The sequence below is a fragment of the Cornus florida genome, unplaced genomic scaffold (assembly GCF_030987335.1).
Source record: "Cornus florida cultivar Cherokee Brave unplaced genomic scaffold, ASM3098733v1 CherokeeBrave_3.0.0_Hap2_Chr03, whole genome shotgun sequence".
NCBI classification, from domain to species: Eukaryota; Viridiplantae; Streptophyta; class Magnoliopsida; order Cornales; family Cornaceae; genus Cornus; species Cornus florida.
This window is the reverse complement of record NW_026775573.1, coordinates 48,497,105-48,516,212: the sequence shown is the minus strand read 5'-3', so window position 1 is coordinate 48,516,212 and position 19,108 is coordinate 48,497,105. Positions and strand designations below refer to the sequence as shown.

Below are 19,108 nucleotides of genomic sequence, written 5' to 3'. Positions count from 1 at the left end.
AATGAAAATATCTTCCAAATGATATTTTCTTAGATGCCCTTAAAATAAAATATCTTCAAAAGATATTTATGAAAAACACCCCAAGAAATGAAATTAATTCCAAAGATTTATGTATCCATGCCCCTATGGGCACCGGGAGCAACTAGAGTACTTTCTTGCAAAAGTAAAGATACGTATTTCGTGGAAACTACTCACGATAAGGATACGTGAAGTCAAAAACCAACTTCGAGCTTGAAAAGTGAGGTTGTGCCAAAAACTGACAAACGGAGATAAGACGAAATAGGGAAAATGACAGAATAGGGAAAATACGAAATAGCGCATAGTGTCCGAAAAACGAAAAATGGGAAAATGACTGGGTCCTCAAAGGAAGTTGTTAATCCACATGAAAGAGTCTTAGAAACCAATTTTGAGCACTCGAGATGACACTAAGCGGCACAAAACAGAGCTCAGAAAAGAAAATTAAACGAAAAAAATTCGTTCGTAAAATTTCAGGAAAAAGGAAAGGAAGGCAAAATGATTGGGTCGTTACAATACAGGATGTAGGAAACTTAAAGAGGTTTATTAAGTTATTCCTATTTTGTGATAGCATGATATTTTATTATTATGTTAATTGTTGGATTAATTGATGTATTATTTTATTTGTTACATCGATTATTGGATTGGGTGGATGTGGTGCACCTGTATGAGTTAGTGGCACTTTAGGGACGGATTAACTTATCAGTTAAGTCCTACTTATTTTTTTATAAGGGAATGGATTAACTAAAATGTTAAGTCCTACTTATATTGAAGTCAGGTCAGTTAAACAAGTTGAATGACTTATAGATGATTTTTTGTAGATGATTACTTTATACTGGATATGATGGTTACTGGATTATATATATATAGTTATGGTGCCATGATATGAGCTTGAGTTCAAGATCAGTGGTTAGGGCGTGCGTCTATCGACAGGGATGTGTAGCTAGATATAGTGTAGTTGTGTGCCCTGGTAGGTTTAGGTACTTATGTCCACTATATGTGTGTTTTACATGTTGCCTACTAATCAGGTTGAGGCAACCCTATAGTCTAGTGAGGTTCCTTTAGTGTGTATTTATATATATATATACGGACTACTAGTTATTGTTGGATTGACTAGGATGTATACGTGTATCAAACCTCTGCTTGGATTGTAATAGAGTAGAACTTGTTTGTGGGCCTGACCCACTATTATTTTTCAGGTATTCTTCAGGTGTAGAGGATTGTTCGTGCTGAGCAAGGATTAGTATACTTCACTTTTCTGAGTTTATTTAGGAGATTTATTTATGTCTCATTTAGACAGTCATTATTGTTACTTGTTCTATTTTGGATTTTTCTAGGGGTCCACATAGTATGAATTCCCGAGTTGTGTTAATGGAGGATTAATTGTGTCAGAATGTTTTTATTATTAATAAGAATTTATTCTGAAGAGTATTGGATTATTATTTTTGTTTTCTTTCAGCAAATTATTTATTCCTATTTATTCTTTTGTACTCTGTGTTTGATTATTACCGATTTATTTTTGATATCCTCGGGTATTCGGGCGTGGGCCTAGCTAACCTGCATTCAGAAATTCGGTGGTATCACACGTTAAAGACTAGTATTCATAGAGTTTCATAACTCTATTCTTTCCACATTTTTTTTTTTTTCTTGTGTTGTCTAGATATGTTCCATTGCACTTCATTGTTAAAAATCAGGTTTTTAGACCATATTCATGCATTTTGGGGCCTTAGAAAAATTTCTGCCTTTGAATTTTTTTTCGAAATTCAACATTTTGTGCTCAGGCAGCGCCTAGTTCGATCAATCGAAGACTTTCTCGATCGATCAACGCTTATTCCGATCAATCGAAAATGGTCTCAATCAATCAAAATTATTTTGATCGATTAGAATTGCGTTCAAAAATTTTGTTCCCAGGGCATCATTCTTCAAGCTTTTCGATCGATCGAGCCCTTTTTCGATCGATCGAGCACTGTTCATAAAAAAAAAAAAAAAATTGCATCCCTTCTTTCCTTGTATTTTCATTCGTTACATGTTTATTTGTGTTTATTTTTGTGTGTGTGTACATATGTGTTATGTCTAAAATATAAATATAAAAAAAAGTGTTTTTATTTTCATTTTTCATTATTTTGTTCTTGCATCATTTCTTACTTTTTATTTTTCATTTCTTGTATTGTACATATTCTTTCTTTGTATTTTACCTTCTTTATTTTTCTTTTTGTATGTTGTTCATGCATTTTATTCTTTGATTTTCTTGCATTTTGTATATACTTGCTTTCATTAAATGAAAAATATAAAAAAATTCACCATTGTGCCCTTTTCTGTAGTCATGTATACTTTATGATTTATCTTGGGCTTGATCTCATATGTCTCTTTCATCTTATGCTATATTGCCTTAGAATGCTTGATTTACTTATCTTATCTCATTTGATATTTGATGTGAGTTTGCTAGCATGGTTATTCAAGTATGTTGTTGATTGTAAGTTTGGGGGTGCACTCTTTCCTAATGGATCACTACCGGGCTTCATGTCTTTTCCACCACAGTATATTCTTTCCATCTTTTCCATTGTTCTCATTGCACATTGAGAATAATGTGCGTTTTAAGTTTAGGGGTAAGGTGACTTTACTGCATTCTACTTAAGTTGGAGCTTTAATTGCATGATTAAGATGTGAAATCCATTTTAGCTATGATTTTGATCTTTTGAGGATTATGATACTTAGAATTTAAAAATTGCTTGACTTGAGAGTCCAATACTCCTTGTATGCCTTGTGGATGCCATTTAGGAGTAAATTTTTAGAAAGATTGATAGCTTGCTTGCAATTGTGGTCCACATCATCTTAATCTTGTGATTGTTTTGAAATTCACTCTAGGATTCTACACTAGCATAAGTGCACACTAGTATTCATTTGTGGGGTACATGCTCTGTTGACTATTGATTTGGTTATATCCCAATTGAGCTAATAGTGCACTGAAAGCTTTCATCTTGACAAAAGTGGATAACAATCCCTTTTCATTGAGTAGCCAGGATTCTAACCTCATCAAGCACTGAATTTCTCACGCCGAAAGGTGGAGGACCCAAACTCTAGGTTAATAACTTGAAGAAAAAAAAAAAAAAAAAAAAAAAAGAGCATGTGGTCCATATCATCTTGATTTTGTGATTGTTTTGAGATTCACTCTAGGATTCTACATTAGCACAAGTGCACACTAGCATTCATTTGTAGGGTACATGCTTTGTAGACTATTGATTTGGTTATATCCCAATTGAGCTTGTAGTGCACTGAAAGCTTTTATCTTGACAAGAGTGGATAACAATCCCTTTTCATTGAGTAACCAGGATTCTAGCCTCATCAAGCGTTGAATTTCTCGCACCGAAAGGTGGAGGGCCCAAACTCTAGGTTAATAACTTGAAGAAAAAAAAAAAAAAAAAAAAAAAAAAAAAAGAGAGAGCAAAAAAGAAAGAAAGAAAGAAGTTACAAAGGCAAATAAAAAAAGTGAGGACTTCTCCCGAAAAGTGAGAACTGGGAAAAGATTAGATGGATGCTATTTTGATTTGTAGCCTAGTCGATTTGAGCTTGTAAGTCCTAGGGGTGTTTAAACACCTAATGCCCTAAAGCCGTCCGGTTTGGGAGTCATTGGCCTAACGTTCGACCTCAGGGATCGCTAGAAAACTTAATAGATCAACACATTGCACTATGCTTCCATCTTTGATCCTTTAAGGTAAAAAAAAAAAAAAAAAAAAAAAAAAAAAAAAAAAAAAAAAAAAAAAATATCGAGTGAAAGAATAAGCACACTTAGATGAATAAAGCTTTAATAAAAGGTTCATTCTTTGTCTTTATGATCGGTACTAGTTTTGTGTGTTAGTTTGAGGCCGGATGTGATCATTTCTTTGGTTGGCTTAGATAGCAACATATTTGATGCAGGTTCACTTAAAAAGGATTCTAGAGTTGTTTTAATTTGCATGATTATTGTCGTGATGTGTGGAGGACCATACTTGTTTGCTTGGTGTTGAGATTTTGGGAGATTACTTGGAAATGGTTGAAAAATTGCATACTTGAGGTAGTTTTCTCCCAATGCTTGTTTTGTATGTTGGTACCTCTTTAGTGAGAAAGAGCTTAATGTCTATGGGTATCATTTCTGGAAACCCTCACGAGACTTCACTCATCCACTATGGGTAACCTAGGGGTTTAAAAGGCTTATTACATATGCTAAATGCAATCGTATTCCCTACGAAAGTAGCATTATCCTTTTATTACTTTCTAATTCATAGTTACTTAAATGTTCATTTCTTTCTTTTCCTTGTAGTTCATTGCTAGGGACTAGCAATATTTAAGTTTGAAGGTGTGATGAGTGGTCAAATGTGAAGCATTTTAGCACCTAAGCTAAGGTATGTTAGTCTATTCATCTATCTTACTTTCATGTCTTAGATACTTATTTGTGTTATTGTCTATTTCAGGTTAATAAACTTCAAACAGGCTAATAAGAGCTATTTAGCTCAATTTTGGAGTTAAGGAGCAAAGTTGGAAATAAGCCAAGAAAATGCACTAGAGGAGCTTCGATCGATCGAAGGGAATCCCGATCGATCGAAGAGATCTACAATCGATCGAAATGAGGCGGTGCCAGCTTAACAAAGTGGATAAGGCCCAGAAGATATTTTTGATGCCACGTCAGCTACGAACGATCGAAGCTAAGTGTTTGATCGATCGAGAATCTTCGATTGATCAAAAATGCTGCTGGTAGTGAGCTATCTAATTCCCGATTGCGCCGGTCTCTACCTAACTTGTGTAGTTACGAATTTCTTTCAATCATAGGCTATATTTTTGAGTTGGTGCCTACTCAAAGAGGCTTTTATATAATCTAAATGAACCATTTTTGCAAGAGAGCTTTTTATCATTTTTACTTTTACCTTGTAATTTTATTTTTCTCTCTCTAGAAAAGTTAGAGAATAGGGTTAGAAGAAAAGAGAAGAGTGGAGGCACCAAGAACACATTTCAACATCTACACACACTCTCTCTCTTGAATTCAACAAAGAAGAAGAGGAAGAAAATAGAGCCATGTTTGGGGATTGCCTTTGAGGGTTCCAAGATCACACCCACCTCCTCCATGATTGGCTAGACTTCTCCTTGGAGCTTGGATGAGCCCCAAGTTTATAATCTAAACCTCTATCTTTTTCATACTTTTTGGGGAATAATATCTTGTGATTAGTGTTTTAGCCTTGTAAATTTAATGAATCTTGGGTTCTCCTTTGATTTTTATGGATTAATTCTTTCTATTGATTCTCTATATGATTACATTTTGTCTTATGTGTGATTATTGGGGAATTGATCTCTACATTATTTTCTCTATGTTTGTTGCATGTCTATGTGTGATGAATTGAGAATCTAGTGATGGCTAGACATGCTTTTTATTAGTTGGGTTTGTCAATTAATTTGATGGATTATTCTTATGCTTGATGGGTTGTTCTACAATTTAATTCATATTTGTAGGTAGGTAGATAATCTGTACTTGATTTGATATTTCATGGCTTATTATTGCAAATTCCATGATTCTCTAGATTGATGTGTGCTACAATTGTGACTAGTTTGATGGGTCATGCTTAGAATTGATGGGTTGCTCTACACTTAGTTTATTTGTTGGTTAGGTAGACAATTCATTATTGAATTTGATGGTCCATTCTTAATATTGCAATTGGTAATCACATTTTATTCACAAGGAGGTTTTCCCCAAATTAGTTGAAAGTGTGTGGTTTGGTGAATAAGCTTGGTGGCAATTCCAACACATCCCAAGACCTCACTTCTCATCTCTTAAATCCTTATCTCAACTTAGTTTGTTTTAATTGTATTTTAATTAATTATTTTCTAGAGTAATCAATCAACTAACCCTCCTTTGCAATCATTTGGTACATTAGAGTCGAATTTAAATTCCAACATGTATAATCTCTGTGAACGATCCCTACTCACTATGCTTCATTAGTTGTAGTAGTGGTTTTTATAAATGTAAATTTGACTTTTAACGGCTTCTGAAACCATATTCATATTTTGACCTTGCGAAGCAACCTCTCGCATTACAAAGTTCGTTTTCTGAACACATAGAAAGGGGCTCGTCACTTATTGGCTTGGGCAGCTGACAGCCGATAAGGCATTTAAAATTGGGGAGCATTGTTGACACCCTTTTTGGTAAAACCACATGGGTAGTGACGTGACAATTTTTTAACTACAGGTGGATTGTATTTTCACTTGGATTAAAGTTGGAATTTCATGGATGAGCGATAAAGATGAGAAAAGCCTTTGAATAAAGTGATGGATAGGGATCATAGTTTTAGTATTTATCTTTTCGTTGGTTTTAGTTAAATATTAGTAGTTATCCTTAAGATAGTTTAATTTAAATATATTGTTTGTAATGTGATAGAGTCATCAAGTCAGTCAAGTACTTGAAGTTAGTATTTTTGTTTTTACTTTATTTTATAAATAATTGTAGAGGCATGTTTTGAAAGAGGTCCAGCACCCTTAGAATCTTTAATTTACTGTGTTTGCTTTCTCAAGCTCCTTTCCCTAGATAACATCCTCGCTATTTTTCTCTATCTCTATCGATCTGATTCTCTCTATCTCGTTCTAATTCTCTTCCTCTATTTCTTTCCCTCTATCTCATCTAGATTTTCTCCCCTTTCTATTCTCAATCTATTACTATAAATTATTCATTGTAAAAGTCCTTTTAATTAAGGCAATTTTGAACTCAAAATAGGAGTTTTACTGTTCCCTTTTTCCTCGCATCATCTGGAAGTCAACCTTCTTAAAGGGACTGCAGTTGACAATTTACACTTGAACCATATAATTGGTTCTGGCACACCCGTATTACATCAATTTAGAATCGGATCTACCCAGCCGATTTTAGCGTTAACATTGAGGAACGGCGATGCAAGGAGTCCGGCAATGATGAGGACGGTGAAGGACGACAGGAACTGTCTTTTCAAGGAGTCGTTAAAGAGGTTGCCGGTCATAAATCTGATGTTTATGGGTTCGTTATGTTTGCACTTGAAATCATTGTCAGAAAGAAAAATGCACACTGCGAAAGTGGTGGTCGTTAGTGACGGTGAAAGAAACTGTTTCGACAAGTACGAAGAAGTGGGAGAAGGAAGGGTTTGTGAGCATAGGTTAAAAATGTCATTTTAACATTTAAATAAGTCAATATTAAAGTTAAAGGGTAAAAATGTCAATTCATTACCATTGGGGTGTCTTTGGTAACTGTGTTAAACTTGAGGGGGTGACTTTGTACCAAAATAGTCTAAGTTTCATCTACGTGTCCTTTAAACAAACCTCCGGAGGTGTTAGTGTACTTTACCCATGATAATAATAAAATGCCCTTTGCAAAGAATACAATTTAGTGATTTACCACTGAGAAAAAGAGGAGGCACCCCTATTTTTTTTAGCACGAAGGCACCCCTATTGCCCAACACACGATTTACAAAAAGGAAAAAAAGACTTCTATTCATTAGGAGAAATATGTATAATATCAATTGTTGGTCCTAATTAATTCAGGACATAAAAAATTAATCTCTGATTACATTAGGAAGTTGAGAGTCTTCAACTATGAAAAGCTTGTCATTATCCCTTATCATTTCAATGGAGTCAATTTCTGCTCCTCCTTCATCCAATACCAATGTGGTTCTTGCATCAAATCCCAACTTTTCACCTGTCAGAAATAAATCTATCAATGAAATGAACTCAAATTTGTATCCTTGAAACCACATATCCACTAAAAATAACTCATCAAAATGATGTAATGACAAACAACTTTAGAAATTAACTATAAAAAAACAATTAGATAAGCATGATTTTGGCAACAGAGAGAGCTTGACAAAATGTACCTGCAATGTTCTTGAGCTCCTCTAGAGAATTTGGAAGCCTAATAAGCCTCCCAGTTTCTGCACAACAACTGTCTCTCCTGGGCACAGGATGGCCTCTGTATATGCTAACTCTCGGATAACATGGCCGAGTTGATCCCCCCCAGTGGCAACACTGCTGCTCAACTTCATGACTTTTAAGAAGCACTTCATATGGCATCATATCTGGTACCATTAGTCGATGTCCAATCTCTCTCTTTTGCAGCATTTCATTCAGATTCACCGGAGGGAAGTCGTTCTCTTTTGCAGCATTGACATCTGCACCGTTCATAAGAAGATTTACCATATCTATGTAGTTTTCTTTCATCGCGATTTGGACAGCTGTTAATCCTTGGTGATTCTTTGAGTCCACATACAATCCATGTTTCAGGAGTGAGTTCATCACCGTGAGATCATTTCTCTTAACGGCTGTGCATAAAAGATCACCAGCAATGTAGGGATCAGAGATTGCAGCGTGGTGGTGGAGGATCCGAAATATGGAATGGTGCTTTGCTGCTATAGCATCCCATAATGCAGTGTTACCATCTCTGTCTGCAAATCATAAATAATGATAATTAGATGAGATCAACAAAAAGAAAGAAAAAAAAAAATTGTGATGTAAAACAAATTAAGACAACAACAATGGTGTTTTACCTTTTAAGTGTATGTTACATGCATGTTTGAGGAGCACCGATACACATTCTTCATGCCCCTTAGATGCTGCTATATGCTGATGCATCACAAAAAGATCATATATAACACTGACAACAACAACAATTAGCATTTCAATTTTTGGGGCATATTTGTTGGTTCTCAAAATGTATACTTTTAGATTTAACTATGACTCAAATGCAGTAAATCGCATAAAGAATCGACTAGGCGATAAATGTTTCATTATTCAATTTTTTCAAATTTAATGCGCCTTCTGTGGATTTAGTTTGAAGAGGCTGAACATTTTGAGATTAGATGGAAACATACCAATGGGGTTTTTCCTTTGGAGTCTCCAATGTCTGGATCCAAACCTGTCTTGAGAAGCTCATCAAGAAAAGCAGCATTGCCTGTACTGGCAACGCTAAGCAGGATGACAGACATGTTCAGATTACCATCTTCTCCCCCACCATCAAGCAATAAATCTACAATACTTAGATCCTTGAGCTTCTTGTGATGCTGCAAAACAGAATTTATTAAGAAGTTTCAATATTGAAATTCAAAATAAGTGCACCACATTTTTGAAATGTACCTTTGCATGGATATATATCATGTCATTTGCCCTCTGAGAGTGGATCAATTTGTGCATATACATGTCAATTTTCAATGATATTTCATATTTCATATTTCATATTTCATAAAGACAACTTATTTGGGAGTGGGCTTTTCTTAATGTCAACATTTTTGTTCCTTTCTGAAGAGAGAAATTGAGAAATATACTTGGACTTTTCTTGAACTACCTAGCCACCAACCTGAAGGAAGTTTTTGAACATGGTTACATTGTCTTCTTGTTTGGTCTGCATTGCTTCCATCAGAGCATTGGTTTTCAGCCTTAGAAGCTGTGAAAGTGTCTTGGTTCGATACGTGAAGCTCTGATGTCTGGAACAAAGTGCACCAACTTCTCCAAACATGTCCCCGGATTTTAAAGTCACAACAACATGCTCTTTCTGATCAGTATCACAATCAATCATTTCCACTTCTCCTGATACAATGAAGTAAACATCGCCCGGAGCCTCATTTTGCATGATTGCATCCTCCCTAGGTGGTAAGTACTCAGCCTTCATATCTGCAACCTAATTAATCAATTCCATCACATAAATTTAGTAGGTCACTAATTAAGTCTACAAAATTTCAACTAAAACATTATCAGATTAGATATTTATATGTTGTGAAACATTCAAATATGCATGTTCCTACTAAATATGTTTCAATTTTTGGCGCGGACTAATGTTGCAACTTGCATACCAGGAGCAAGAGAATTTCCCTTGAGACACCCTTAAAAAGATACACATTTTCGACTGTTGGCAGAAACAAATGTTGACAGATGCTTTTGCATATTGTTTTTGGTAGCTGCTCAATAATTTGTTGCTGGTTCAAGCTCTCAGCCTTAAATCTCAGGCACATGTAAGTCAATATATGCTTTTTCAGCCTGGGAGGCAAGCAATTGCGACTAACAAAGTTTGATGCAGCTTCAATGCTATTTCTCTACAAACATAAAAGCCAACAATACCATGACATTTATAATCCTATTGCATTAATATGTATGTAACATATCTCTAAAATAAAAAAATAAATAAAAATAAAATACATACGAATTCCATTGTACGACGAGTCCCTTCAACAACTAGATTTGTCATGTTACCAATTAAGTATGCAGTTAGGCCAAGGTTGAAGAGCATGTAGAAGATTATGAACATCATTTCCGAAGTGTTCACTGCATGTAGGTCACCATAGCCAACAGTAGTCATGATGGTGACAGACCAGTATAATGAAGTAATATATCGAATGCAAAGGCTTTTTTCTCTGAAATCTGGATTTGAAGCCCCAATCCATGTCCTTTCTTCTTGTGGGTATCGGTCCGCTAGCAAGTAGCAGAGGCATGCAGAGCAATGCACCAGAAACAGTGTCACCTACACACAGGAAAAAAACTTTAACGCTCTTAGAATATCGATGACATGGTATCGTGGTTCTATTAAATGCCAGACATATAATGATAGAACTCACTGAACTAATGAAGATACATTTTTTACTTATGTAGTTAGATATAATTGGTTGATAACACCCATTATATGGTATCACTAGTACACTAAAGTCTTCAATTATCATGTTTTGGTACTCATGTCCTGTGCGGTGACATCTTTTCTATCCATGCTTTATATTTCCCCTATAACAATAATTCGGTCATCATCGGTGAGGATGTACACCGTCTTCACCACACCACTGAAGCACTGATATGAACCAAACTAATCAGGAAAATTTTCAGTGGGTGCACATAGCAAATTGGTGTGCCCTGTTTTGAATTGTAAATAGCTGCAAATTTGACTTACAGATAAGAGTCTAGCACATCTAACCAAGAAATAGCTAAATCTGATGTCCTTTTCAAGCCTGCAAAGTAGAAAAAATTGTGTTTTAATTTTCAGAATGGGAAGCTCGATTATAATTTCTCTTTTGTTGTTTCGTTTTAGCAAGACTATTTTTTAAGCTTTTATTATTTTGGGTAACAATTCTTTTTTTATTTTTAAATTTAAAAAAAGAATAAAAAGAAAATCCAAAGGTAGTGCACTGGTGACTAGTGTCAAGTATTGTGACCAAAATACAAATGGGGCTAATACCGACCTGGTGAAGAATTGATTCATTCTTCGAATACGCCAAAATCTGAGCAATCCCAAGAAATAGTAAGAGGAACCCACTTGGTATTTGCCCGTGAACAAGAATGATGCTATTGCCTCAAATGGAATTGTTGAAGCCACATCCATAAAGAACCACGTTAACAGGTACCTGTTATAATATATCACAAGCCTCATTCATTTGTTATGGTACATTATAATAATTTCCCCCCAAAACCAACCCTTGTCAATATAATAGCAAAACCTCCACTACTTGCAACCAATTGACATTTGTTTTGGTGCTCATCTCAGGAGCACCAAAACAAATACGAGTATGACATGATACGAATACAAATACGATAATAAAAAAATAAAAAATAAAAAATAAAAAAATAAAAAATCATAGAACACTGGTAAAATTTTATATATATATTGACATTTATCCATATAATAATGAATAAAATCACTAATTTGGAACCTAGAACTAGATGTTTCTTAAAATTTATATTATTTTTCTAATTAACACCTATAATATACTTTAAATTGTATTGAATCCCATTCTTACAAAAAATAAATAAAAATTTACAAAACCATCCTGCCATATCCTGAAAATGTTTAAAATGTATCCTTGCAGTGTCCGCACCGTGTCTAGCCATGAAACAAGATATTCAATTTTTAGGATAATTCTAGTCATATTCGACATGTGTTTGACCCGTATCCATGTATTAGAGAAGTGCCTGAGTGTTCAAACCTCAACGACATCCTAAGAGAAGTATTTGGGTTTCCTAGGTTCCCATTGTTGGGAATATCAACTCCCTCCAACTAGTTTTGATAATAGTTGTTGGGAATTAAATCCCCTTCATTCAGCATAACGGAAGCATATCATCACACAACCATCAAACACGCATATATTGAGATACAATCATACACAAATTAATCACAACATAATATTTTAATGCGGTTCACCCCATCCTCTAGGGATACGTAATGAGCGCTGAATATTGCATATTCGAGCCTCTTAATATACGTATGTTAAGACCTAAAGTGATACATCTATCTTGTTTTATACTGATTTATGTTTATTTAATGTTTTTAGGTGTTTTCCCAAAGAAGCAGTTAAAACCGGACTTTTATGATGAAAAGAATGATAATGAAGTTTATCGCGTCATTGTCGGTCATCCAGAACAAGCCAATAACTTAAATGGTGAAGTTTGGAAGAATTCAGGATCCAAAGCTCGAGCCTTGTACCTTTGAGCTCGAGCCCCAACTAAGGGTGCTCGAGCCTAACCAAGGGTGCTCGAGCCTTGACCCTTAAGCTCGAGCACAAGGCGTCGGAATATGAACAGCTGATCCAAGCTCCTAGGACCTCGTGCCAAGCCTTAGAGATCGAGCACTAATACTTAGAGCTCGAGCCCACAGCCCTAAAGCTCGAGCCCAACACCTTAGGATCGAGCGCCATGAAGAGAGGATTGAGTACCATTAATAAAAAGATGTTCCGGACAAATTTTGCTCCCAGAGATTGAGCCCGAGCTTTAAGGCTTTAGCCCGAATTAGAAAGCTCGAGCACTAAAACTTCGGGCTCGAGCATGGCTAAAAACTCTGAACTTGCTTCAGTATTTTAGCCATAACTTTTGACTCAGAACTCCAAATTGAACAAACTCAGCGGCTATGTAAAGAAGACTCGAAGCCTGATATTTTTGTCTGCAATAGCCATCTCGAGATTCACACTATAAATGGGTCAAAATCGCGTTACAAAGTCGGAACAATTTACTGGCAGGTGATGCTCGAGCCTGAACCCAAAAGCTCGAGCCTGAACCTTAAAACTCGAGCCTGGGACTTTAAAGCTCAAGCCTGGACATCTTGGAAGTCGAAAATACATGCGGGAATTACCAAAAATCATATTTCTTTATTTCCTTATGGGCCCAATTGTTACAAAAAGCTAGAAAACTAATCCAAAGGGGATTGAGACTTGTTCTCCACTATATAAGAAGAGGAGAAGGCCACAAAAAATCATCTCTCATCCATCTCTCATCTCTCATATCTCTCTCTTATGGCGGCTTTTAGGGTTTTGAAGGGAAGTCCCCAAGAGAGAAGTGCAGTCCTTGACGATGAAGACTATACCAACACAGATAATATCTAGCGTCGTCATGAGTGGTTAATTCCTCTCTTAAGGCATTAATGTAACCCCGATCCGATTATTATGGTTTGATTGTTTATACTTTGGGAATTTAATAGTTTATATATTTTAATTACATGATTTTGAGCAATTGAGCCAACTTAATTGGTGTTTTAATCAATTAATAGTTTCTGAATAGTTATTACCTTGTCTTAGATATAACTGCTCATAAATTATTCTCAACCCATTCTTATTGGATGGTATCTGGTGGAGCCCTGCCGGATATAAGAATGGAGATCATGTAATGGTGTTCAAACGTTTTTCTTGAATGAACTCTTTCATAATCTATGTTTAGGGAAAACGAGTTACACTGCAACATTAGTTAAAAGTAGGTAGGCGGATAATTCGTGCCAACTTTGATAGGTTATCATTAGCTAAGTTCAATGAAACATCTTTATTTAGAACCGAATTAAATGAATGTTATTGAGTTTAATTCATATGATATATAAATTGTTGAAATCCCAAGGTTGAACAGTTGACCGTAGTAAGAGGATCGTGGTGAAGTCAATCCCTAAGTATCTCTACCATTGATCTTTCTTTCTTTTTTTTTTCTTTTTTTTTTACTTTATTTATTTTTTGTTTATATTATTGCAACACACAAAATCAAATCCTCTTTCTGAATTAAAATACTATTAATTGAAGACTTGATAAACCACCATAGTCCTTAAGGTTCAACACCCTCAACATAACCCTATCCTATAAGGATTCGTTCTATTGTGAGTGGTTAATTTATTATCGGCACATCAATACGTCTGCGGAAAGAAGAGTCGTCACTATAATAAATCAAGAAGAGAATATTATAATAGTAGAGAATGCACAGTCACCCACTCCTAACTCTCACAGCTCATTTAAAGTCATATCAAACCCTTTCTTCTATGAGGCTATATCTCTCTATTCTCAACCACTCTCTCCTCTCCTCACTCAACCAAACCTTTTTTTTTTTCTTTACCTTCTTTAAACAACTCCACCTTCATTTATAGAATTTTCAACACATTCTTGGTTGGACACGGGTTACAATTCGTACAAGTCTGTAGCCTCTAGGAAAACAATTTCTCAAATAAGGAAATAAATCCAACGTACACATATCAGGAAAGTGTGGCTGGTCCGCATTAGTGCGATTTGTCTGACTTCTTCGAATAAAATTAGTCTTTAACAATTTGAGAAACATCCTAACAATCATCAAACCTGGCTCCACCTCAACTAAAGATTTGTGAGGCCCGGTTTAATTTTTTATTTTATGGGCATTTTTCCATTTTTCCTACTTAATGTATATGTACATGGGGATACGTGCCACGTGGGTTCCAGGATTTTATTTTGAGTGTTTTTTCGGGTTTAGAACTCTTAGAAATACATTTTGAGTCATTTTGCTCATTTTGGATCTTCTAGTCCCGAAGGTCCCGTGTGGGCTTATGACCGGGTTTTCGTGCTCGGAAATTTTTCCGAGCTTTAGTTTATCATCTTATTTCATGTTGAGGCATTTAAATAATACTTATTTATATTATATATATTGTTATTAACATTTCTTAATAAAATATTATGATTATCCAACAAAATAAGAGTTAAGTGTTTTATTGCATATTTTGCATGGATAAACTTTGTATGAATACTTATTTCATAAATATTGTTTTAATTTTTCTTAAAAATCATATTATTGCTAGAAAAGTTACATTGTATTAATGTTCAAAATTTGTTAAAAATGTATTATTAAATATATGACAAGCATCAAATACACCATCGAAGTATATCAGAAGTATCAGATACGTACAAGGGCGGATCTAGGAATTGACAATGGGGTGAACTAAAATTAAACATAATAAGAATTTTTTTTTTTATAACATAATCTATATAAATATTTGAATTCAAAGATTACATAATCTATATATATATATATATATATATATATATATATATATTTATAACATAATCTATATAATTTTTTTTTTATATAACATAATCTATATAAATATTTGAGGTTAGAGGAGGACAGTGGTGGACCAGTGGAGTTGTGGAGATGAGAACAGAGGTCTGCGAATTGCAATTCTTAGAACTAGGAACATAGCACTAGTTCATGTATTTGGGCTTGTTTGGATTAGGCTTTTATTTTAGCCTTGGACTTGTTTGGGTAGGCTAATACTAATAATTAATTAATTAATTAATCAATTTTATTTTATTTTATTTTTTAATTTTTTTGGGTGCTGGGCTAAATTTACTGATAGTGATTAAAAAAAAAAAAATTTGGAGTGGGCTGGAGCCCAGTCTTACCTTAGATCCGCCATTGGATACGTACATGTTAGAAGCAAAAAAAATATATATATTTTAAAATTATAAATACGTTTAGAAAGTAACATTCACCAGTATTCTAAGAGTATCGGTATCTGATACAGATACAAAATAGTACATCACTTTTTGTAGAAGTATCAATACTTCCCAGCTTGGAGGCATTTTGGTCATTTCAGATTGAATTCCAAATTATAAGATAGGAAGAGAGAATACATGAATAGTTACAAAACCATTTCCATCAAATTCAACAGTAAATTAAACTAACCTCTTAGCAATTTTTTTTCGGTCACGAACTAATAGCTGAGTTGTCTGATCGATGTAAGCAACAAAAAATGTCAAGACAATATCAACTGCAAAAAATAGATCAGTGACATTGTCTGCGATGTATAGTTCCTTTTTTGGAGATGAACTTAGATATGCCACCTCAAAAGGGTATACCAATGCAGAGTAAGCTACTAAAAGCACCATTAATGTCTCCCAACACCTGCATATATATATATATATAAATTAAAAATCAATTAATATATATATGACAAGGCTACTGCGCGCTAATTACAATAGTTAAGTTCTCCCACTGAACACAATCATATTTTAATTATATATAATCAATAATTTTAGTGATAAAAGTTGTAGTTTAATACTCCCGCCGTTCCATAAAAAGTGTCACTTTTAGAGAATCGTAACTCTTATAAATTGAACTGATACGATTCCCCATTAACGACATTTTTTTTGAGATGGAAGTAGTAATACTTTTTCAAATGTTCAAATTCACAAGGACAAGTGAGTACGTATGTTGTGTGTTATTTACGAGGTTAAAACCAATTGGATTAAGTAGACCATGTTTATGACTACTTGCATATCCAAAAGCGAGGCCGGCCCTGGCCGGGCATAGGTGGTTACTTAGGACCTTCAATTTGGGCAAATAAAAAAAAATAGGACATGAGCCGAAAAAAATTAAAATTATGCATAAAGAGTGTGGTATTTGAAAGTTCGTGTAGGGCCACTCAAAATTATGGGAATATCAGGACCCGCCATGCTAACAAGGATATATATATACAAATAAAAATACTCTTTTTTGAATTTTATTATTATTATTTTTTAAATCATCAACTATCAAAGGCATTGGTACAGTCTTCTAGCTCTCAAAGTGAAATGTGAGAGTTTTTCTAAAAATAATGTATGAGTTTCTTGTCAATGAAAAAAAAAATATATATATATATATATATATATATATATATATAAATTACTTTTCTTGTTTTTGTTTTCTTTTAAGTGCTTGTCATGCACGCATGAATATAAACACGTACCATTGACACATAATATGATATTTTTTCTTCTTTACCATGCAATCTGATTTGTCATCCTACCTGTATCTTGAATCTACTGGAGAGATGATCTTCCCCTCGGATTCAATCTGATTCTGATTACAACTTGAAGCACCCAATGGCGGCAGAATTAGCTTTGACAGGTTCCGGAAGTTGAGATCCGACTTGCTGCCGTCGACATCCTCGTGCGAATTCTCCGATCGACCATTCTGGTTTTTTCGGCCACCCCACTTCATCTCCATCTGATAAAAAGAAAATCTTATTATGTTTTCCTAGATTGTTGGAATGATATTTAATTTAGGGGAATGGTTCTAAGAAGTAGCGCGCTATAGGGAAGTGTTAAGGGCCAAAAAGTTAAGAGAAAGCTATGTGGTCAGAATATATGCAGTGACGTTTCTTAGAGGAATTGTGGTAAGAGAGAGAGAGAATATATGCACTGATTGATGTTTTTGATAAGGAAGAATATATGTAGTGATGGTTGTCAAAGGAGGAATTAGAAGGAAAAAAAAAAAATTTGGGCCAGCTCAAGGAGGGGTGTCGGCAATGGTATATGCCGAGTGATTGGGACAGTGAACATATGATAAAAGTAAAGGGTCTGATCTTGTGTTCGGAAATAGACATTTCTTTCTACATTTCAAAATATAACAATTTGATTTACATGTTTGTAATGGTTAGTAGTTAGTTGGAGGAGGGAATCGAACCTAGAATCAATAGGGTGGAGGCACTTTAAGCCGGACTCTTTTATCACTTTAGCAATAACGCCACACTTTTTCCCTAACAATTCATACGGAGGTTAGATTAGAAGTTACAGACAAGGATGTAGACAGCTCGAATAGAGACACACACAAAAGAATATTTTTTATTTATTTATTTGTTTTTAAAGTAAAAATGGGGCAGTGATGTTATAATTAGAATCCATTTAAAGAGGGTCAAAATGGAAACTAAAGAATACAAATAGGGTGCCATTTCTTATTCTTATTTTGTGATGCACATCTTGAAATACTTCTCTCTCAAGTTGGAGCGTTAACCTTACAAGCACCCAACTTGCTTAATAGGGAGTTGAAAATGATCTTTTCCCAGAGGCTTGGAGTGCATTCGCCAGTTGTAATTAAGACGGGACATGAGTTGTGCGAATAAGACCAGCTTGAACTTCTAGCCGAATAATATGATAGTCCAACACAACGTGTCCTTTGTGTTCATTAAATATGGGCTGGCAGCAATATGGAGAACAACCTTATTGTCAAGAGAGAGAAGCTGGTTGTGGATGAGAAATCACAAGATTACGTAATAAACTTTTAAACCAAATAATTTCACACGTCACAAATGCCATAGATTGATATTCATCTTCCGCGGAAGAATGACATTTTGAGTTTGCGCAACAGAATGGTTGTAAAATATAATATGGATAGATAACCTAGAGAATGGTAAATATATTTAACTTGCTATTTTATCCAATTTTGACTTATTTTAATTTTATCAAAATAAAACTAAAATCAAATCACAAAACAAAAATAAAGTGCAAGTAAAACAAATAGAGCTTGAGAGATGACACCAGGATTTTATCGAGGAAACCCTAATTGGTAGAATAGACGAATTGTAACTGGAAAAATCTCGTTGGACTAAGCAGTCCTTAGATAAACGATCCACTATGTTTGAAGCAAAGTATACCGAACTTTGACTCAGGCTCACACCCTATCGTTCTACCAAAAACCAATTGCTGACAATCCTTGGCTTTGCGACTCCCCCGTCCAAGAGCTATCGACCTCAGGCTTACTCTCGATCTCTGTAGAAGAGTTACAGGTAGATCAGACAATACTCCACGAATGCTCTAACCCCTTCAAAGTGTGATCGCTTCACCTCTTTTCTTCTAGATCTGAATTTGACGAAGAACGAATAAATTCTTCTTTTCCAGAATTCTATAACAACATGGAAACAAATCAGAATAAGGAAACTATCAGTTGGAATCTGATTAGGACACCTTGAACAGGTTGGGGCTGAACCGGTTCAAGTTTGGTAGTTGATTATTGCGAAGCTAACTTGAAGCCTTGAGCTGGTTCAGAGGGGTTGAACCGGTTCAAGTTTACCGGAACTTGAATATTGATTCAATAAGGCTGAAAAACACTTTAT

At 34.8% G+C, this 19,108-nt stretch overlaps 1 protein-coding gene across 1 annotated transcript; it reads right to left on the bottom strand.

Annotated features, from left to right (window-relative positions):
- Positions 1-7,464: 7,464 nt before the first annotated feature.
- On the bottom strand, positions 7,465-17,383 carry LOC132300453 (potassium channel AKT2/3-like). Its single transcript, XM_059797522.1, has 11 exons — positions 17,024-17,383; positions 15,922-16,140; positions 11,211-11,372; positions 10,922-10,979; positions 10,187-10,504; positions 9,840-10,079; positions 9,347-9,667; positions 8,865-9,053; positions 8,541-8,616; positions 7,872-8,438; positions 7,465-7,696 (listed from the first exon to the last, which is right to left on the bottom strand). The coding sequence occupies exons 1-11, from the start codon at positions 17,221-17,223 to the stop codon at positions 7,554-7,556; spliced, it is 2,493 nt and encodes an 830-aa protein (XP_059653505.1). The 5' UTR covers positions 17,224-17,383; the 3' UTR covers positions 7,465-7,553.
- Between the last annotated feature and the right edge of the window lie 1,725 nt (positions 17,384-19,108).